The sequence below is a fragment of the Patella vulgata genome, chromosome 3 (assembly GCF_932274485.2).
Source record: "Patella vulgata chromosome 3, xgPatVulg1.2, whole genome shotgun sequence".
Taxonomy (NCBI): domain Eukaryota; kingdom Metazoa; phylum Mollusca; class Gastropoda; family Patellidae; genus Patella; species Patella vulgata.
Window position 1 is genome coordinate 80,006,193 of NC_065881.2, and position 21,029 is coordinate 80,027,221.

Sequence of the window (21,029 nt, forward strand, 5' to 3'; positions counted from 1 at the left end):
TATTGGAGAACTTTGTTGACATATTGATTGCACGATTATTGATAGTCCGATTTGTAGACCGGTTTAGCGGGAGCGAAGGTGACAAGATTTTCACCCCGAGAATACGGCCTAAAAGTTCTTCGGGGTTTTCAGCATCATTTCCCCGTGTTAGTGTCTAGTCGTATAGGAGGGTACCAAAACCGACAAAAATAATATTGTCTGCGTTACTAATTCATTAACACCAGTAAATCTGCAATAGTGCTGCTGCTGCGAACGATTATATTATATAGCGAGTATTCATGATGGATACCCCTTTAACAATATCAATATATTACTTAATGGCTCGCACTCGACCATTAAACTACACATATTCGTTTTTCTTCCTGTCTCCATTTTATACTTCCAAAGACAACTGGAAACTGTTGCTATAGGTTTATATTTTTTAATAATAGATATACAATTAAAAAATGGGAGCTATTTATCTTTTTTTTATTTTAAAAAAATGCTTTTGGCAAAAAATACCTTGGTAAAGGATGTCTTACAAAATCCATACACCCACTTAAACAAGCATTATGCAAGAGCTAAATCTGCCTATAGTATGTCTTTCTTTAGGCCTGAAATGGTATCTAAAATATTAATTAGATATTGATTAACTTACCAAGACCATAATCAACTCTCGATGTCATCGGGTGCTTTAGGTTTTTAACGGAATTAAACACGATTAGCGGTTAATGATTTTATTAAAAAATGAAAAAAATGAGACTTTGTTTATTGTAGTAACAACGGTAGCAATGACAATCGAGGCTCTGTGATTCTTCAAACAACCCTAACGTCGTACAGAATGAAGTAATTTGACTGAAATTATCAAGATATCCCTTTTTCATTATCATTTTTTAACAATTCTAGCGAGAATTATCAGTTCTTTATCTAAATCTTATCAAATTGGATTGAAATTAACCAGACATGCATTTTAACATATGCTCTATTCGCACCACAGCTGAGCTTTACAAACTAATCATTATTTTCAACTTATCGTACATATATGGGTTCATTTCCGCTACGTTAGCCAGTCATATATTCAGTCACAACTCTGATTAACATTATTTTAATTCAGTCCTGTGGCGAAGATCATTTACAATTGCTAAAAGGTTACACAGGACGTTTGGGTGTGTTTCACAGGTCGCAGTGATAATTTATGGGGATATGGTTGAAAGAGTGAACGAACAGTGAGAGGATTTTGTTTCTCCGTAGTGTGCGTGTGGAAGATTGAAAACTGAGCGATTTGTTTATTCCGTCGGGTGCGTGTGGCAGAGTGAACACTAAGCGGATTTGTTTTCTCCGTCGGATGCGTGTTGAACAGTGGACACTGGGCGGATCTGTTTTCTACGCCGTGTACTTCTGGAAGAGAGTGAACACTGGGAGGGTTGTACTTCTCCGCCGGGTGCGTGTGGCAGAGTGAACACTAGCCGGATTTGTTTCTCCGCCGGGTGCGTGTGGCAGAGTGAACACTGGCCGGATTTGTTTCTTCGTCGGGTGCGTGTTGAAGAGTGAACACTGGGCGGATTTGTTTTCTACGTCGGGTACTTGTTTAACAGAGTCAACATTGAGAGCATTTTGTTTCTACGCCCACTGCGTGTGGAAGAGTAAGTACTTTTGTTGAAAAGTGAACACTGACTGGATTGGTTTCTCCGTCGGACGCGTGTGGAAGTGTGAACACTGACTGGATTTGTTTCTCCGTCGGTTGCGTGTTAAAGAGTGAACACCGAGTGGATTTTGTTTCTCCACCTGGTGGGTGTGGAGGATTGGACACTGTTTGGATTTATCACTCTCTTGTTTGATTGTCCACCTATTAGTAATTAATAGATTGTTGTTGTTTTTCGAGGGTGGTTTGTCAGACAAGTTGTCTTTATTGTATTTATTATATTACGCACGCGCAGTTGTCTTTCCTGTGGGAGTAAACCGGTGTACCCACGAGGAGTAAACCCATGTGATTGAGAAGGTGCCTCTATCTCCACGCCGTATACGCTCACTCTACGACCACAAGCCAGGGGTGACCGACCAGCTAGAACTCAAAACGCAACACTCTAGACCACTAAGACATCCCATTAACCCTAACTATCAGAACAGTTCTCTTATTAATGATATCAAGATGACGAAGGAAGTTAACGGTTCCAAGACAAGTCTGAGTGAAGGAGGCGGTGGTGTCAAATTAGAAAAGTCTCTTAGCTTATTCAACGGTGTTGCCATTATCGTGGGTTCTATCGTAGGCGGGGGAATTTTCATCTCTCCGAAGGGGGTGTTGCAGGAAGCGGGTTCTGTCGGGTTTTCAATGATAATATGGGCTCTATGTGGAATGATCTGCCTTGTCGGTGCCATGTGCTACGCTGAATTAGGGACATGTATTCTGAAGTCTGGTGCCGATTATGCGTATATCAGGGAAGGCTTTGGAGGTCTTCCATCGTTTTTATATCTGTGGGTAGCTTTGATTGTTATATTTCCAACCGGCAATGCCATTACGGCACTGACATTTTCAAACTACATTTTAAAACCTTTTTTTCCTGATTGTGATATTCCAGAGGTTGCTGTGAGTTTGTTAGCCGCTCTTTGCATAAGTGAGTATTCCTTCGTTTTTATTAGTTTCATTTTCAAAAATAATAAGCACATAGAAAGTTGTTTGGTGACAAAGTCACTTAGGCTACAGCTCTGCTATCTTCATTTCTTCCATGGTCATTGGTGAATCGGGCCATTTTTTAAGGCCAAAGTACGGGGGCATCTCTCTCAAAATAGCCCAGAATGCTTATTTAGAGGGTCAAAATTTCTTAGGAACCCACCCTACTTTGCCCCCGCAGCTGCAAAACCTTACAAAATGGCCTGTGGACAATTGATACGCTACATCAAGTTCTACAACCTTCATTTCTTCTTTGGCTGTCGGGATTGAAAAAATAACTAGTATCCAATCTGTGGCACTAGATTTGTCAATTAAAAACAGACTGCAGATTTCGTCAAGGTCGCGAGATGTAAATTGTTGTTTTGGGGGTGACGCTCTTCGAAAAGAGCCATAGGCCACCAATTGACGCTCGATCGACATGAAACTTGACATAGTTGTTCTTGGACAGGTCTAAGTTAAGGCCAACTGCAGATTTCGTCAAGGTTGCGAGATGTAAATTGTTAGCGAGATTCGGGGTTATGGTTAGGTTTAAGAATTTGGGCTAGGTGTAGGTTTAAGAGTTTGGGAGAGAGGTTTAAGTCCACACATAAGCATTGCAGTAAGCCTTAATATTTAGACATAACCGTTGTTCTTGGACAATTGGCAAACTTTAATTTTAATGGCGGCAATGATGTCATGTTAAGTTCCTGGTCCACAGTAAGCTGGTACTAGTTTCTCTAGAAATCTTAATTCTGGCGATATTCTAGAGTAATATTTTCACAAGTAATGAGAACCAGAAAAAGGAAAGTTGAATTATTGTCTGCGATATCACCTCGGTGGAAGGGGGCGTTAAACAAAGCTATTTCACACACATATTGTAACATGTGTGCACCGGCTGTTAACAAGTGGTGATTAAAAATGTATATTGATTTCTATTTTCACTATTAATCTTAATCATTATTCTGTTGATAATGTAGTAAACATGATGTCTTTTATGGTCTATTAACTCTAATTCTATCGTAATTTGAATAATGTCTTTATTTAATGACCCTATTTCCAGCGATTGTTTAGGTAGTAATGTCAAATTGTCACCAAGATTTGTGTGCGATATCATCATCATGAAAGCAAACGTTAAATAATAGAACGCAAGCTTGTAGAAATCGAATGTTTGTTTTCTTTGAAACAGCATCACTGAGCTTTATATATACCCTTCCACACAGAATTAACCAGGGGTGTTTCAGGCGCGTGTCCGGTTGGAGCAGAGAATATTTTTTCCTCTCCTACATTCATGGAAATAACACCGTTTTGGCTCACTCTGTAATCCTATACATGTATGCACCTAAACCACTAGATAACAAACCTTAATCTCTCAACCCTCCGTGTTTCAAGATAAGACATGAGGCCATGAGGCTTTTCAATTCAAATTGATTCTTTAGTATTCGTTATTTGAGGTCAATACAATTTTTTGTCTATTTTTGAATTGTTTAATTATATAAATTAAAAGGTAACAAGTAATATGGAACATATTTGACAGAAGTCGTGACTTGAAATATCTGACATTTTGTGGGGGGTTGGATGGCCGAATGGTTAGCGTGCGCGCGCTGTATCATAAAGTCTGTCATTGAGTCGACTGGCGTGGTTTCGAATCCCCGGTTGTACGTGACAAGGAGTAGGGTCGCCTGTCCAACCTCGTGGGTTTTCTCCGGGTCCTCCGGGTTCCTCCTACAGCTAAAGACCCCTACGCGCAAGCGAATTATTGAAATAAAAATTAAACCATGTGTTAGTTCCGAAATGACCTAGTTTGTGTCGAGTGGACGTTAAACCCCATTTCTCTCTCTCTCTCTCTCTCTGTGACATTTTGTGATCAACCAGCCATATATTCGGAAAATTCCATGTGTGACCTTTTACCAAAATAACAAATTGGTAATTGATAGACGATTTTATAAAATACTGTACAGCTAAAAGTTAGAACTATATTTACTCACATAATGACACATAATAACACATAATAGCTCTACTGATACACTATAGCCTTTATAACGCTCTTATTCTTTATCATCGTGGTTACCGTCCGGGTGGTTGGATGGCCGAATGGTAGCACTGAGTGGTGTATCATAATATACTATTCAAAAAAAGTAGGGGATATTTGATTTTTAAGTGTTATTAAAGTCACCTAATGAAACTGACGAAGAAACAAATGACAAAATTAATTGAAGTTCACATTCATCGATTTATTCCAAATGATCGTTAGACTAAGTAAGGCACAGACTGACCATTATAAGGGTAAAATGATACCCGGGGTCAAACAGCAAAGTTACCACAGCATCACAACCAAGTCAGTAACGGGTAAATCCTCCTCTGTTTGCCAAACAAGCATTGATCCGACGTGGCATACTCCTAATGAGACGTCTAAGGTCATTTTGGTCCAGATTGTCCCATTCCTGTTGCAACGCAGCAGCAAGTTCTTGGACATTGGCAGGACGTTGTTGACGTTGACGTAACCTCTGTCCAAGCATGTCCCAGACATGCTCGATGGGGGAGAGGTCGGGACTCAGTGCTGGCCAAGGTAATGTGGTGATGTTCTGTTGTTGGAGGTAACCTGTAACGATCCTGGCCCTGTGACATCTTGCGTTGTCATCCTGGAAGATGAAACGGCGGCCATGACGTCGTGCGAACGGCACAACATGGACTGCCAAGATGTTGTCCCGGTAGTACTGGCCTGTAACACGCCCTGCAACAACATGTAAAGCCGTTCTTCCAGCAACAGTGATGCCTCCCCACACCATAACAGAACCACCCCCAAATCGATCATGTCTGATGACGTTAACGTCTTGGAAGCGCTCGTTTCGACGACGCCACACCCTCCTACGTCTGTCCAAAAAATCAACAGTGAACCTTGACTCATCTGAAAACATCACATTGCTCCAGCGTCGATTATCCCAGTGTTGACGATCCCTACACCAACGACGTCTTGCCTGAATGTGATGATCTCTCAAACAAGGGATCACGCGAGGACGTCGGGCGCGAAGGTGACCCCTATGCAGTCGATTCCGAATCGTCTGGCCACTCACTCTCACACCAGTGTCTGTTTGAAGACGAGCGCTGATCTGATTTGCTGTGATGACACGATTTCTCAAGGCCAAGGTACGGATAAATCGATCCTGGGCTTGAGTTGTCGCCCTTGGTCGACCTGAGCGTGGTCTGTCCTGTACAGATTGTGTATCACGGTATCTGGACCATAGCCTGCTTATGACAGACTGAGAAACATTCATCGTCCGCGCCACAACCGCCTGTGTTGTGCCGATCTGTAGCATGCCAAGGGCACGTAACCTTTCATTTTGGGTAAGCCGACGCATATCAAAATTTGTTTTCTGGTCACTAAAACAATTAAACTGATGTTTCCACCCTGGAATTTAATGCCACAATGACTGTAACATTCAAAGTCAGAGTCGTGCAAATCTTGGGTTGGACCCCCATGATGATCCCAAGCATCACCTGCATTCCATGCGGTAGCTATTGGTGCGCTTGGGCGTCACATGTAACTGGAAATGTTTCTTCTGTTAGGTTCTATAGTGACTTTTTTCATAGTCATTTGCATATTTTAGTATTATGCCCCCAAAATCAAATATCCCCTACTTTTTTTGAATAGTATATAAGGTTTGTCATTGAGTCAACTGGCGTGGTTTCGATTCCCTGGTTGTACATGACAAGGAGTAGGGTTGCCTGTCCAACCTCTTGGGTTTTCTCTGGGTCCTTCGGGTTCCTCCCACTGCTAAAAAAAAAAACTACTCGCAAGCGAATTCTTGAAATAAAATTAAACCATGTGTTATTCCGGAAATGACCTAGTTTGTGTCGAGTGGACATTAAACCCCATTTCTCTCTCTATACTAACCGTCCATTATATATAAAAGCGCCATTGTTATGAATACTAACCTGGGGTGGAAAGGAGCCAAATCTTTAACTTAATATCCACAGTCTTCGACATAGCAAACATTCGACTTATTGGTTAATTTAAGTCAACATTGATGTTGAAAAGTTGGACTTCTGATAGGCGACGTGAAGTTAGCTTGTTGTTCGTTGTTCGGTATTCGCGAATAACGAACAACGGGCTGGTTTGTTGTTCGTTATTTACCAGATATGGAATTAGTAATATAATAAAGGCACTTTTAGAGAGACTATGACTTGATAACGAGGCTAAACATAGCCCATGTAGGAGTATACTATCAGTGTAGACTGGAATAACCAGACGCCAAAGATTGCCATTCGATTGAAACTTCTGGCGTATTTCGCCGAACATAACTGATTAGAAGTTACAGTAAAAACGTTTATATGCATTCATATTACATGTGGGTTGCGATCTATTTGTGCCCATTTCTAGGTGCCAAAGAATAGCGATTGAGATCTTTAACATCCTACTGTTCTGCTCCGACTTGGCTAATGGAGACATTAAACCAAAAACATGTTTATTTAAATAGGACCTTAGCCTAGTTATATTTCCTACCATCTTTTTGACTTTTGCGCTCGATACAGTAAAACATATGGGGGAACCCTATAACCCAAATTCGGAAACTTTCAATAAGAACGAAATACAGAACTGAGTTACTGATTGAATACTTCAAAATTCGGGGAGTTGGTTCATCAGGTCAGATCCCTATTGAATATCAAAAGATTTAGACTGTCAATTTCGTTCGTATTTTGCAAAGTTAGAGTTTTTAATAGGCGCACAAGATGGAACCCTGTTAAAGGGAGCAATATCTCAGTTTTTTTAAGAGTTATTTTCCGTTCACAGGATGACTTTTAAAGATTGTGAACACGCCACAGGATATATTTCTCTATGGAATGCTCTAAAACTGGTTGAAGTTTTAGAAATTTGTTAAAGCTGTCACGTTCGACAGGCGTAATATAGGAAATCTTTCAAGCCGTTGTGTCTGTTTAGTGAGTGTTCCTTGTACATGCGCGTTGCATTCCTGATGACCTTATTAGCTTACAGGCTTCGGTTAAATTGATTTATTTTGATGAAATGTTAAATGAATATTAATTTTATTTTTCAGCTTTATTAACAGTTATAAATTGTGCGAGTGTAAAATGGGCGGCAAAAGTACAAGATATATTCACAATCAGCAAGGTTGTAGCGTTACTTATTATAATTGTCACTGGACTCGTCTTCCTCTTCATGGGTAAGTATTGTCCATTTCACTTATTTCATAGGTAATGCCCAGTGCTCACACAGATATTTCAATATTCCAATAGCTAAAATTTTTATAAATATGTATTTCTATTTCTACTCATTTCTCGAAAGAGTGAAGTTTTTACTTGTATTTCATTCCCCTAAATCCAAAAAGTAATTTGAATTTCAATAGTTATGTATTTGATACTAATAAAATCAAATGGAATCTAATCTGCTTTATATTGTCTAATATTAATTCATTGAAGTCAACTGATATTAAAAGAAATGACATGAAATGAAATGGGGTTTAACGTCCTATTGTTCTGTTCTTATCCTGAGCTAATGAAGACGGTGATATGAAGAGATTTATGGACATATTATATTGATCTATAGTTTTTAAGTAGAAATTTATAAATGCACCCAAATCAGTCGATAGATTAGGACTTGAAATGCGTTCGATACCGTTGGAGAAAGTCGTGATTTGTATTCGGAAGCCTTTCACTGCGGTTACTATCAGACTTCAATCACGTTTTGTTTTATGTTTTTACATCTAGCATTATGAGTTATTATCGTTTCTGGTTGATACTATTACAATAACCAGGGCCGTAGGGCCGCTGTCCAGGCAAGACTTCTCTCATAGCACATTGCATGGCGTATGGCCGTCTTCATTAGCCCAGTCGGTGCAGAAAAGTAGGACCCCATTTCCTTTCATTTCTATTACTGTTAGTGGTTGATACACACACACCTGCTACCAGTGTAACATTCCCTTTTGACTCAATCACTTATAAGGACTATCACGCACCTTGGAGGATTTAATAACTTTATATCTATGTGCTTATTGATATCAGCAATGCTGTTTTCCCTAAAAGGCCTATAATTCTGACAACCCCCAGCAGCAGAGTTATTGACCGAAGATTTATATTTCGTTGCCTGGCAAACAATATTTATTTTTCTACATACATTTTCTAGGATCAAACGAAAGTTTTAAAGAACCATTTCAAGGCTCAACTACAGAAGCCAGTAAATTTGCCATGGCGTTTTACTCTGGGTTATATGCGTATGCTGGATGGTGAGTACAACCGACTATCAACTATTAAACTTTCTGAAAGAGAGGAGAGAGAGAGAGAGAAAGAGAGAGAGAGGGGAGAGAGAGAGAGAGGAGAGAGAGAGAAAGAGAGAGAGATGGGGTTTAATGTCCACTCGACACAAACTAGGTCATTTCCATGGTTCAATTTTATTTCCATAATTCGCTTGCGCGTAGGGGTCTTTAGCAGTGGGAGGAAACCGGAGGACCCGGAGAAAACCCACGAGGTTGGACAGGCGACCCTACTCCTTGTCACGTACAACCGGGGAATCGAAACCTCGCCAGTTGACTCAATGACAGACTTGATGATACAGCGCGCACGTGCTAACCATTCGGCCATCCAACCCCTAATCAGGAAAGGGATTAAATGGCCTTTATTTATTGAAAATCGTAGAAAATAATCAATATGCTTGGATTTGCACCCTGAAAACGGTTTACCAAACAGTTTGTACTTTTTGATATGCATTAATCTTTTTAGCTCTTACTTTTATGCGTATATACATAATTATTATTATGCGAATTATTATTATGCAAATTATTATTATGCAAATTATTATTATGCAAATTATTATTATGCAAATTATTATTTCTTTTCAGGAATTGTTTAAATTTTGTAACAGAAGAACTAAAAGATCCATACAAGTAATTCATATATTTTACTTATCTATACATAAGATGTCTAAAACTTAGATAAACTAGTTTTGTATTGTAGCCACTACACCAATCTCTGTAGAGAAAGAGAATTAGGGTTTAACGTCCACACGACACGAAACAAGCTACGTTATTCCTGACTAACGTTTTTTTCAATTTTATCTTAACAATTCGCTTGTGCGTAGGGGATTTTAGCAGTGGGAGGAAACCGGAGGACCCGGAGAAAACCCACGAGGTTGGACAGGCGAACCTACACGTACAAGCGATGAATCGAAACCACGCCACGTGTCTCAATGACAGACCTTCTGATACAAAGCGCACTCGTTATCCATTCGGAGTGTATAATCAAAATTTAGTATTGTAATAGACATGTATTGTGTATCTTGTATCTACTTTTAGGAATTTACCTCGAGCTATCTGGATATCGTTGCCGTTAGTTACAACTATATATATTCTAGCTAATATCGCATATCTAGTTATATTATCACCAGCGGAACTTATAGCATCTGATGCCGTAGCTGTGGTAAGTTGTACTCATAATGTAGCTAATATTATTTATGTAAAAAGGTACATAATATGACTCGGGGGATTAAAATTATAACCTGCCTAATATTAAGATTTTTTTTGTTCGATCTGAACTTTTCCACAATTGCTAATAAGCAATCGGCCTATTGGAATAATGCGACCAATAAACGGTATCTATGGACTATTCTGGCGCAGATAATACCGAAAATTCGTGAAAATTATCTGTAAAAAAACTTTTTCAAAGTGAAAGTGAAATGACGGTCAAGGACGCAGGGGATCGGATATCAAGCCTACTAAAAAATCGGACTAGTGGGCTGATGCGGCTGGCGCTCACTGAATCATCCGAGGGAGCTGATCGAGCGCAAGCTGATCTTATCTGTGCAATTGACCACCACAAGAGGAAACGCCCAACGGGGGTCAGAAGGCATCGCTATCTTACACTTTTCAGTTCACTACACCATTTTTTTCAGAGCACGGTTTTCTTATTTTCGAAGCACGTTATTTTAGGCCTTGGGCGTAAGTATACTATTCAAAAAAAGTAGGGGATATTTGATTTTTAAGTGTTATTAAAGTCACCTAATGAAACTGACGAAGAAACAAATGACAAAATGAAATGAAGTTCACATTCATCGATTTATTCCAAATGATCGTTAGACTAAGTAAGGCACAGACTGACCATTATAAGGGTAAAATGATACCCGGGGTCAAACAGCAAAGTTACCACAGCATCACAACCAAGTCAGTAACGGGTAAATCCTCCTCTGTTTGCCAATCAAGCATTGATCCGACGTGGCATACTCCTAATGAGACGTTTAAGGTCATTTTGGTCCAGATTGTCCCATTCCTGTTGCAACGCAGCAGCAAGTTCTTGGACATTGGCAGGACGTTGTTGACGTTGACGTAACCTCTGTCCAAGCATGTCCCAGACATGCTCGATGGGGGAGAGGTCGGGACTCAGTGCTGGCCAAGGTAATGTGGTGATGTTCTGTTGTTGGAGGTAACCTGTAACGATCCTGGCCCTGTGACATCTTGCGTTGTCATCCTGGAAGATGAAACGGCGGCCATGACGTCGTGCGAACGGCACAACATGGACTGCCAAGATGTTGTCCCGGTAGTACTGGCCTGTAACACGCCCTGCAACAACATGTAAAGCCGTTCTTCCAGCAACAGTGATGCCTCCCCACACCATAACAGAACCACCCCCAAATCGATCATGTCTGATGACGTTCACGTCTTGGAAGCGCTCGTTTCGACGACGCCACACCCTCCTACGTCTGTCCAAAAAATCAACAGTGAACCTTGACTCATCTGAAAACATCACATTGCTCCAGCGTCGATTATCCCAGTGTTGATGATCCCTACACCAACGACGTCTTGCCTGAATGTGATGATCTCTCAAACAAGGGATCACGCGAGGACGTCGGGCGCGAAGGTGACCCCTATGCAGTCGATTCCGAATCGTCTGGCCACTCACTCTCACACCAGTGTCTGTTTGAAGACGAGCGCTGATCTGATTTGCTGTGATGACACGATTTCTCAAGGCCAAGGTACGGATAAATCGATCCTGGGCTTGAGTTGTCGCCCTTGGTCGACCTGAGCGTGGTCTGTCCTGTACAGATTGTGTATCACGGTATCTGGACCATAGCCTGCTTATGACAGACTGAGAAACATTCATCGTCCGCGCCACAACCTCCTGTGTTGTGCCGATCTGTAGCATGCCAAGGGCACGTAACCTTTCATTTTGGGTAAGCCGACGCATATCAAAATTTGTTTTCTGGTCACTAAAACAATTAAACTGATGTTTCCACCCTGGAATTCAATGCCACAATGACTGTAACATTCAAAGTGAGAGTCGTGCAAATCTTGGGTTGGACCCCCATGATGATCCCAAGCATCACCTGCATTCCATGCGGTAGCTATTGGTGCGTTTGGGCGTCACATGTAACTGGAAATGTTTCTTCTGTTAGGTTCTATAGTGACTTTTTTCGTAGTCATTTGCATATTTTAGTATTATGCCCCCAAAATCAAATATCCCCTACTTTTTTTGAATAGTATATTTAAGGGGATGGGTCATGTGTATAATCATGTGTATAGGATTAAAATGCCACGTCTCTGATCAAGCACGGCTCTTAATTAAAGAACGTAATAATGAACCCACAATACCACAATCTAACGAGGATATTTATGATGCCCTATTGTATTTTCCAGACGTTTTCTAATCGCACACTTGGTGTCATGTCATGGATTATGCCGATATTTGTTGCCATGTCAACGTTTGGTAATTTAAATGGTTGTATATTCACACAAGCAAGGTAGGTACCCTCCTGGTAAGGGGGTGAATATTTAGAAAATAAAATATAATTAATTTGCTAGGGAAAGCAGCGGTCATTCATTTCTAAAAAAAATAGCCGTAAACTTTGCTATGAATTCTCGTAAACATATGTAACAAAAAAAAATAAATAAATAAAAACTCATACCCCAACAATCTTTAAAATTCCCCGATATAAAAGCTCTGGATAACATATAATTAAATCCCCCGATCAGAGTACACACAAATACGACAGCACACCAAGCTCAAACTTTCGGTTCATCATTTCAATAGACGGTTTGGTCTCGCTTGAAATGAAATGAAATGGGGTTTAACGTCCTACTGTTCGGTCTCGCTTGAACCCCGTACTCCCGATCATTGCTTCGGGAACATGCAGGTTCATAGGAAGACATTGACTTGAGAATTACAACTACAAGAGATAATCTGTAACTGTATTTATCATTATTTATATATTCAGGTTGTTTTTTGTTGGAGCTCGTTATGGACATTTACCTGGATTTTTAGCTACCATCAACCCTAAATTAATGACACCTGTGCCAGCTATAATGTTTGGTGTAAGTAAGTTTTTAAAAGTTATACCTTGATTGGGTCCTTAAATGGACGCTAAAGCGAATGAAAGGCGGGTCGAAGGGCGAGAGTTGATGCAATACAAAAGTACGGGGGAGTCTGTCTTTATTCTACATTTAATGCTGAACATGTGAACACCCTACCCTTGGTCATGATTGCGCCTTTAAATAAGGAAACGGAAGCGGTAAAATTGTTTCAAACGCTCATCTATCCCCAATCTACACTAGACGAACCTCTCATTAACGACTGGCTCCTCTCTCAACATTATCATTTTGTTTAAATTTGTGTGTTTGATTAATAACAGACTTGATTTGTGTTTTTTTATTTCAGTGTATAATGTCACTGATTATGTTGTGTTTTTATTTCAGTATATTATGTCACTGATTATGTTGTGTTTTTTATTTCAGTGTATTATGTCACTGAATTATGTTGTGGTTTTTATTTCAGTGTAATATGTCACTGATTTTGTTATGTTTTTTTATTTCAGTGTATAATGTCACTGATTATGTTGTGTTCAAGTGATATATATGCGTTAATTAATTACGCTGCGTTTGTTGAAACGTTATGTATTGGTGTATCTGTAGCAGCGTTACTCATGCTACGGTATACACGACCAGACATGGAACGACCAATTAAGGTAAGATTATATTTTCTGAAACACCTGTAAGTTTACTTTTTATTCACTCACAGCTATAGATGGTGCTATAAGATGTCAAAATGTCACTAGGGCCCTTCCATCAACAGTGAAAGGGGGCCATGTCATGGTCAGCGTCCACCACACTCACCCAAATGCAATTTGTATGTCAGTATCTAGACAGATAGATTTATTTGGCTCAAACATAATAAATAAAATCATGAAATAAGAAATTATATGTTTTATATTGAAAATTAGAATTTCGCCCCCCCCCCCACCTCTCCCCAAATACGACCCTATTGTGTCGCTATTACAAGTACCGTTGAATGCTTAAATTGATGGAAAGTTTCGCAGGTGAACAAGGTAAGCGGAGATGTACTTTTTCTCCAGTCAAATATTAGGGGCACGATGGCCAATCATAATTATGATTATATGAAAGTTGGTTTCTGACCCATCCATCCCATTCTTAGGAAGTTTCCCTGTTTAAATTCAGATGCGGGCTATTATTAATCCTGTCATCATTCAGAATGTATAGCGATCGTAGCTAAGTAGTATGTCCCATTACGTAATATAACAAATATATGGACTTTAAACTGTAAGAGTTAACATAACATAACATAACATATTACATTTGATATAGCGCACATTACTGCCATGCATTCAATGACGCTTCACGAGTGTTACACAAACGTTAAAGGAATGCTTTATGGAAAAAGTATGTTGTATTTTATATGATCATCATTGCTGTACTGTATTGGTGATTTGGTGATTTAGAGCCATATAATCATAATAACAAACAATCTTGTTTCCAGAGTTCTATGTTTATTCAAAAACAAGGTGACAAAATATGCAGGTCGGTTTAATTGCACAACGAGAAGTTCATATTGAAACACAACGTGAAGTCAAAGTCGACATAATCGCCAAATTGCTGTGGCACACATGGTTTTGACAATGTGACGAAGTGGTTGTGTCACACATCATCCCACTTTAAATCGATATACAATGTTTATGATTAAGTGCTGAAGAATCTCTAAAGATTACTTTTAGTTTTTGCCCATGTTTACTTTAAAAATGACGCGGTCATTACATTATCATCAGATTGACATGAAATTAAAAAGACTTGTTAATGTTAATACGAGGAAAAAGCATTGCGACCTTACGGACAACTTAGTTGCTGTGGGCGTAAGTCTGGCTGCAATCACAGAATATTGTTTAGTCTACGCCTCTGTATTTACTATACTAGTAAAAAAATTACTTGTAATTTATTAACTATGTGAACTGGTATTAGAAATCGGGCTTGTATTTTGAAAGCTGGGTTTAGTGACCGGCAACTTATGGGCAGTGCCAAAAGTAGAGTTATAATAATGTAAAATATTTTTGTTTGTATATTTCAGGTACATATCATATTTCCTATATTTTTGTTTGTATATTTCAGGTACATATCATATTTCCTATATTTTTTCTGTTGATTATAATATTCCTGATTATAACACCGTTAACATCTAGTCCAATGGAATGTTTGATGGGTATTGCCGTGATGTGTACTGGTATACCAGTCTATGTTGTCGCTGTCATGTGGTCTAAAAAACCTCAAGTCTTTGAAAATTATCACAGTAAGTATATATATTGCATGTTCACTTGGGTAGGAAATGGGGTTTAACATCCTACTGTTCTGCTTCAACTGGACTAATGAAGACGGACATACGCCACACACTGTGCTATGCGGGAAATTTTGCTCGGACAGCTGCACTACGGCCTACTCTTAATTCGAAATCCCACTGTCAATTGATCTTTTACATAAACACGCGACGTCCGTTTTCCGTCCCATCCGAACGACTATACATTGTGCATTGCCAGGTCCTCGCTCTTACACCACTGGCAAGGTGGAACCACTCCGGAAAATCCAAATTAACTTTCTCGGCTATCACCGAGTTGAGCAAGCCAACGTCGTACTCACCGAGCCACAGCTTCTCCGTCGGCGGTAGGTGTGCGAGTGGTTTTAGTTTATGCTGTAGATCTGAAGAGCTGTAGATCAAAATTTTTCCTAACTCAAATACCTTTTCTTTTTCAGAAAAATTCTCACTATTCATCCAGAAATGTTTTTATGTGGTGGCTGAGGATATAGAAGAGATAAAAATGGACTAAATCTAATTAATTTATAGCTCCTTGGTAATCTTTTAATTCTTTACACCTTTACTCTAACATTATTGTCAAATATTCGGAAGAATTTGGCAATACCATATTTAGTGCCATTTGTTGGACGTTGGTGTGAGTCCGGAGGAAAAGTCCTAGAAATTGTGATTCTGAGATGAAAATAATTGAAATTCTATTAATTTCAATAACGGGAACCGTTTGATATGTTTTCAATCTGATTAAAATCCAGATCTATATTTCGTTTCTTTTTTTTATACTTTCGATGGCCTACACTACATGAAGTTCTCGCAAGTTGTACTTGGAGGTCACGTCAGATGTCATACGAGCGACTTTTGACCCTATGACGTCAGACATTTGATTAACCACTCAGCATTTGTGTTTCTAATGGATTAACCACAGTTCCGTGCACCACACGCCAAAAGCTCGCCGTAATCCTCACATCATCCAAAACACGTCACTGATAACAAAGACAAGTAAAACGAAATTTTGAACTATAAAAAACGAAACGAAATAGGATTTGTGTTTTAATCAGATTGATATGTTTTAAAATAAAGAGTATATTATATCAGTGTGGTGTGTTGTTACGTTGGTGATTCCCTGGTTGTACGTGACAAGGGGTAGGGTCGCCTGTCCATCCTCGTGGGTTTTCTGCGGGAATCCGGTTTCCGCCCAATACTAAAGATCCCTACGCATAAGAGAATTATTGAAATACAATTGAACCATATGTTAGTCCCGAAATGACCTAGCTTGTGTCGAGTGGACGTTAATCCCCATTTCCCCCTCTCTTAATGCCAGGTTCCCACTGTCGTGCGGTGCGTTACGATTGTCCCTATTGAGTCCACGATCTGGTATGTGTAGATACGCTCGGATACGTTTCGATACGATCAACACGATTGCTGCAACTGACCTCAATATATGATCAGACCCAATAGGATCATAACGATAACTCCACGATTAAAACGTAGCGTGAATCGTGATAGTGGGAACCTAGAAAAATACAAGAAATTGTAAACGTATATTTATTGTAATGGTTTTTTTAGTGTGTTTATTTGTAGTTATATTGACCAGGTCCTATAAATAATTATAAACTTTTATCTATGTTCCCCGTGGCTAGATTATAAACTTTTATCTATATAATGACTGGGTTTCATATACTTTTTATCTATATTCACTTTATATTCACTTTACCCCATCAATTTTTATTACTCTGATCTCATAATAACTGTTATCTATTTTTACCTTCGTATAATTAACATTTACCTTCGATTAATTAACATTTACCTGGCTATATCATATTTATTTTAATGAATGCATCATATTTAATAACCGAATGTACATAAATTGTATCAAATTAATGTGTTTTATATTATCATTTTGTATAATGTAATATTCATTGTCTTACCGTGTTTGCATATTTACTCAATGTTGTTAACGATAAGGCTTTTACATTGTCTATATATTCCAATGGGGCGAAAGAGACTGATTAAAAGCTCATAAGAGTTTTACATTACAATAATACAACCATAATAGATTACTAGAACTGCCATGCAGTGATGACGGGTTTCACCGGTGTCAACTATCTCTTTTATGCTATAAATTTATAGTCACAGATCTTGGGGTTGAGCACCGATTATCTTATAGAAATGACAGTATTGGTGGAGCATTGTGCTGGATGTAGTAGTACAAGCAAGGCAAAAGTCTCTCAGAGAGAGAGAGAGAGAGAGAGAGAGATTTTAATCTCCACTCAACACAAACTAGGTCATTTCGGGACTAACATATGGTTCAATTTTATTTCAATAATCATTTTCGGGACTAACAAATGGTTTAATTTTATTTCAATAATTCGCTTGTGTGTAGGTGTCTTTAGAAGTCAGGGAAAACCAGAAAACCCACGATGTTGGACAGGCGATCCTACTCCTTGTCACGCACAACCGGTCAATCGAAACCCCACCAGCTGGCTCAATGACAGACGCTATGATACAACGTGCACGCGCTAACCATTTGCGCCCCCCCCCCTTGAGAGAGAGAGAGAGAGAGAGAGAGAGAGAGAGGTAGCGTCCATTCGATTTCAAATAAGTCATTTCGGGACTAAAATATGGTTCAATTTTATTTCAATAATTCGCTTGCTGTGGGGGGAAACTGTCTGAAATTTCATAAAATAGATTGTGAAAAGGAGTGAAATGGGGTTAAACGTCCTATTTGTGTGCACCAACCGGATAATGAAGACGGACATACACCCTATTATGTGCCATTGCAGATAGTTTTGACCGGACAGCGGCACTACGGCCTACGGCTCAGTGGATAAGGTGCTGGCTTACTACATTCTATCTACACAGAGAACTATATACTTTGAGAAAAGATATCTGCCCTGATTGGCCGCCATATTAAAAAGATTAGTATACTAGTTTTAGTAGAAATCATATAGAGAAGGGGGTGGGTTTTCTGTGCAATAACAACAAGCATGTCAATGTTACAAGTCATTTATAGCCGTGCTATAAATAAAACTTAGTGTCTTCGACGAATATCGTCGATTTAGGAAGCGGAGTTAATTGTAGACAGACAGCGAAACTTTCGTATTTCTATTATGGGTTCCTGACAATATAGTTTATATTATAAATCCAATTTGCACAGCCAGAAATTAAACTAAAGTTAGTTATTATTAAGCTATATCGGTTATACACGTGGATATCTTTAAACTACAATCCGGTTAATAGTCAATAACAATATTTGATCAAAATCTATTAAACCTACATCACCAGGGGTCTTTAGCAGTGACGGGAGACCGGAGGACGCGGAGTCAACCCACGAGGTTGGACATACGAGCCCACTCCTTGTCAACCGGGGAATCGAAACCACGCCAGCTGACTCAATAACAGACCTTATGATACAACGCGAACGCACTAACCATCCCGCCATCCAACCCCCTCAAGAGGATTGGGTTGCTGTCCAGGTCGTAAAAATAAGACTGTATAAAATAACTATTTACATATTATTTTTATTGTCTCGATTTATCATTTACACCTACAACTCTATAATTATTATCCAAATATAACAACTGATCTATAACAAATTCATTATATTTTATAAAACAAAAATCAAAATCCTTCATTCCATCATTATATTATTTTATAAAATAACCAAACATCTTCATTCCATCATTACATTTTATATTAAAACAAATCAAAATCCTTCATTCGGTCATTATATTTTACAAAAAAAAAAAAAAAAAAAAAAAATCCCTTATTTCATCATTATATGTTATAAAATAATCAAATACACTCATATCACTATTATATAATGAAATGCCCTTATTCCATCATTATATTTAATAAAATTATAATGATCAACCTTCATTCCATCATAATATGTTATAAAAAAATCAAATCAACAACCTTCATTTTAATTTCATCATTATATAAAATACCCCTTCATTCCACCATAACACTTTTTAAAAATAATCTAATCCCTTCATTCCATCATTATATTTTTTAAAATAATAATATCCCTTCATTCCATCTTTATATATAAAATGACCATCAACCTTCATTTCATCATTATATTTTTTAAAATAATCTTATCACTTCATTCCATCTTTATATTTTATCAAATGATCATCAACCTTCATTCCCCATGACATCGTTATATTTTATAAAATAATCTTATCCCTTCGTTCCATCTTTATATTTTATAAAATTATCATCAATCAACTTTCATTCCATCATTATATTTTATAAAATAATCATTAATCAGACACCCCCATTCCATCATATTTTATTAAAAAAAAAAAAAGTCCTCAATCCCCATTCTGTCATTATATTTTATAAAATAATCAAAATCGTTCATTCCATCATTATATTTAAAAAAAAAATAATATCACTTCACACCATTATTATATTTTATAAAATAATGTTTGAATTCGGGACCTGTTTAAATTCATAATTATATTACATTTATTCGCGAAATTTGACTCAATGGTCATGTTTTTAGTACGAGTAGTGAAAACCAAGGTTCTCAAATGAAAATTTTATAATTTTTTTTAAATTATAATTTTTGAATCCCAACCTGAAAATTTGACTATTTTTTATCGTTTTTTTGAGTGGCGTTTTATTATAGCTGGATGGTTATTACAAATTCACCCATCTTTATATAACAGGAATACATAAAGTTTGCTATTTCAAATATCTGTAATTTATCATTAGCTGCCAAGCTTAATTGGATTTTACCGTACAGCTCTAAACATGTTACTAGTAAAGCCAATAAAATTATATCTGCACAATCTTTTTATTCCCTAGTTCTATACAAGTATGTACAAAGCCTTTCATCCTATTTTTGCTTTTGCTGCTAAAGGGATGCCCCCAATCCCAGGAAACTATTAATACAAAGATATATACTGAAACTGATTTCGGTTGTGAATTAAAACGCATGGGAGCCACGGCGAACTTAAGTAAATGGGGGCCCCTATTCCGACCCCAACAACAAACCAGGGTATTTTGCTGCTAAAGGGACACCTCCAGCCCCAGGAAACGAAACTATTAATACCAAGATATATACTGTTGAAACTGATTTCGGTGCCGGATTAAGACAGACGGGATCCATGGCGAACTTAAGTATCCGTCCCAATATAGGTTCATATTGAAATTGAATTATGTCCACGATTATCTTTTGAATAAAAAAGTAGTATCATAATTCACTGAATGCTCGCTCGGGGTTAGCCACGTCGCCAAGTATGCCATGTTTGATCCGCAATAACTGACGTAATGCAGCCGAAATGTGATTTTTGGCCTGATTATTGATCGACACTTGAAAATCAACAATAACCCACCGGGGCCACAGCAACTCTATTTTACAATAACACGTAGGTACAGATCAAAAGTCAATAACGGCATTCAGTCGGTATAAGTCCGTCGAAAAGTCGTCCGAACGCGGAAGGCAGTCGGTGACAACACTGTCAGTACTGATAAACCGATGTCGACCGCTCACAATCGAAGCAGTAAGGGAAGCTGAAAGCGTGCCATCCTTCAGATGTTGCTGGATAATGCACCGGTCTTGTTGTACGTATCATTAAAGCGATCGTGAAAACACAATTCCCACGTGTTATCGCCGTGATCTGACGTGTTACAGTTAGAATTACAAGATTAAAGTGTATCTCTCAAAAATGATTTACAATCATGCATCGATGGGTTTTCATTGCATCTCGGTATATTAGCGCAAAGTATTGAAAATAGTCTACATGTTCAGCTCATAATCAACACAGAATTAGCAGAGGATAGAATCCACCCCCCCCCACCCACC

General features: G+C 38.4%; 1 protein-coding gene across 1 annotated transcript; it reads left to right on the forward strand.

The window, feature by feature from the left end:
* The first annotated feature begins 1,088 nt into the window (after positions 1-1,088).
* Positions 1,089-17,074, forward strand: LOC130010253 (large neutral amino acids transporter small subunit 2-like). Its single transcript, XM_050539502.2, has 10 exons — positions 1,089-2,591; positions 7,678-7,803; positions 8,763-8,862; positions 9,475-9,519; positions 9,928-10,051; positions 12,262-12,365; positions 12,840-12,936; positions 13,437-13,586; positions 15,019-15,196; positions 15,655-17,074. The coding sequence occupies exons 1-10, from the start codon at positions 2,129-2,131 to the stop codon at positions 15,726-15,728; spliced, it is 1,461 nt and encodes a 486-aa protein (XP_050395459.1). The 5' UTR covers positions 1,089-2,128; the 3' UTR covers positions 15,729-17,074.
* Positions 17,075-21,029: the final 3,955 nt, after the last annotated feature.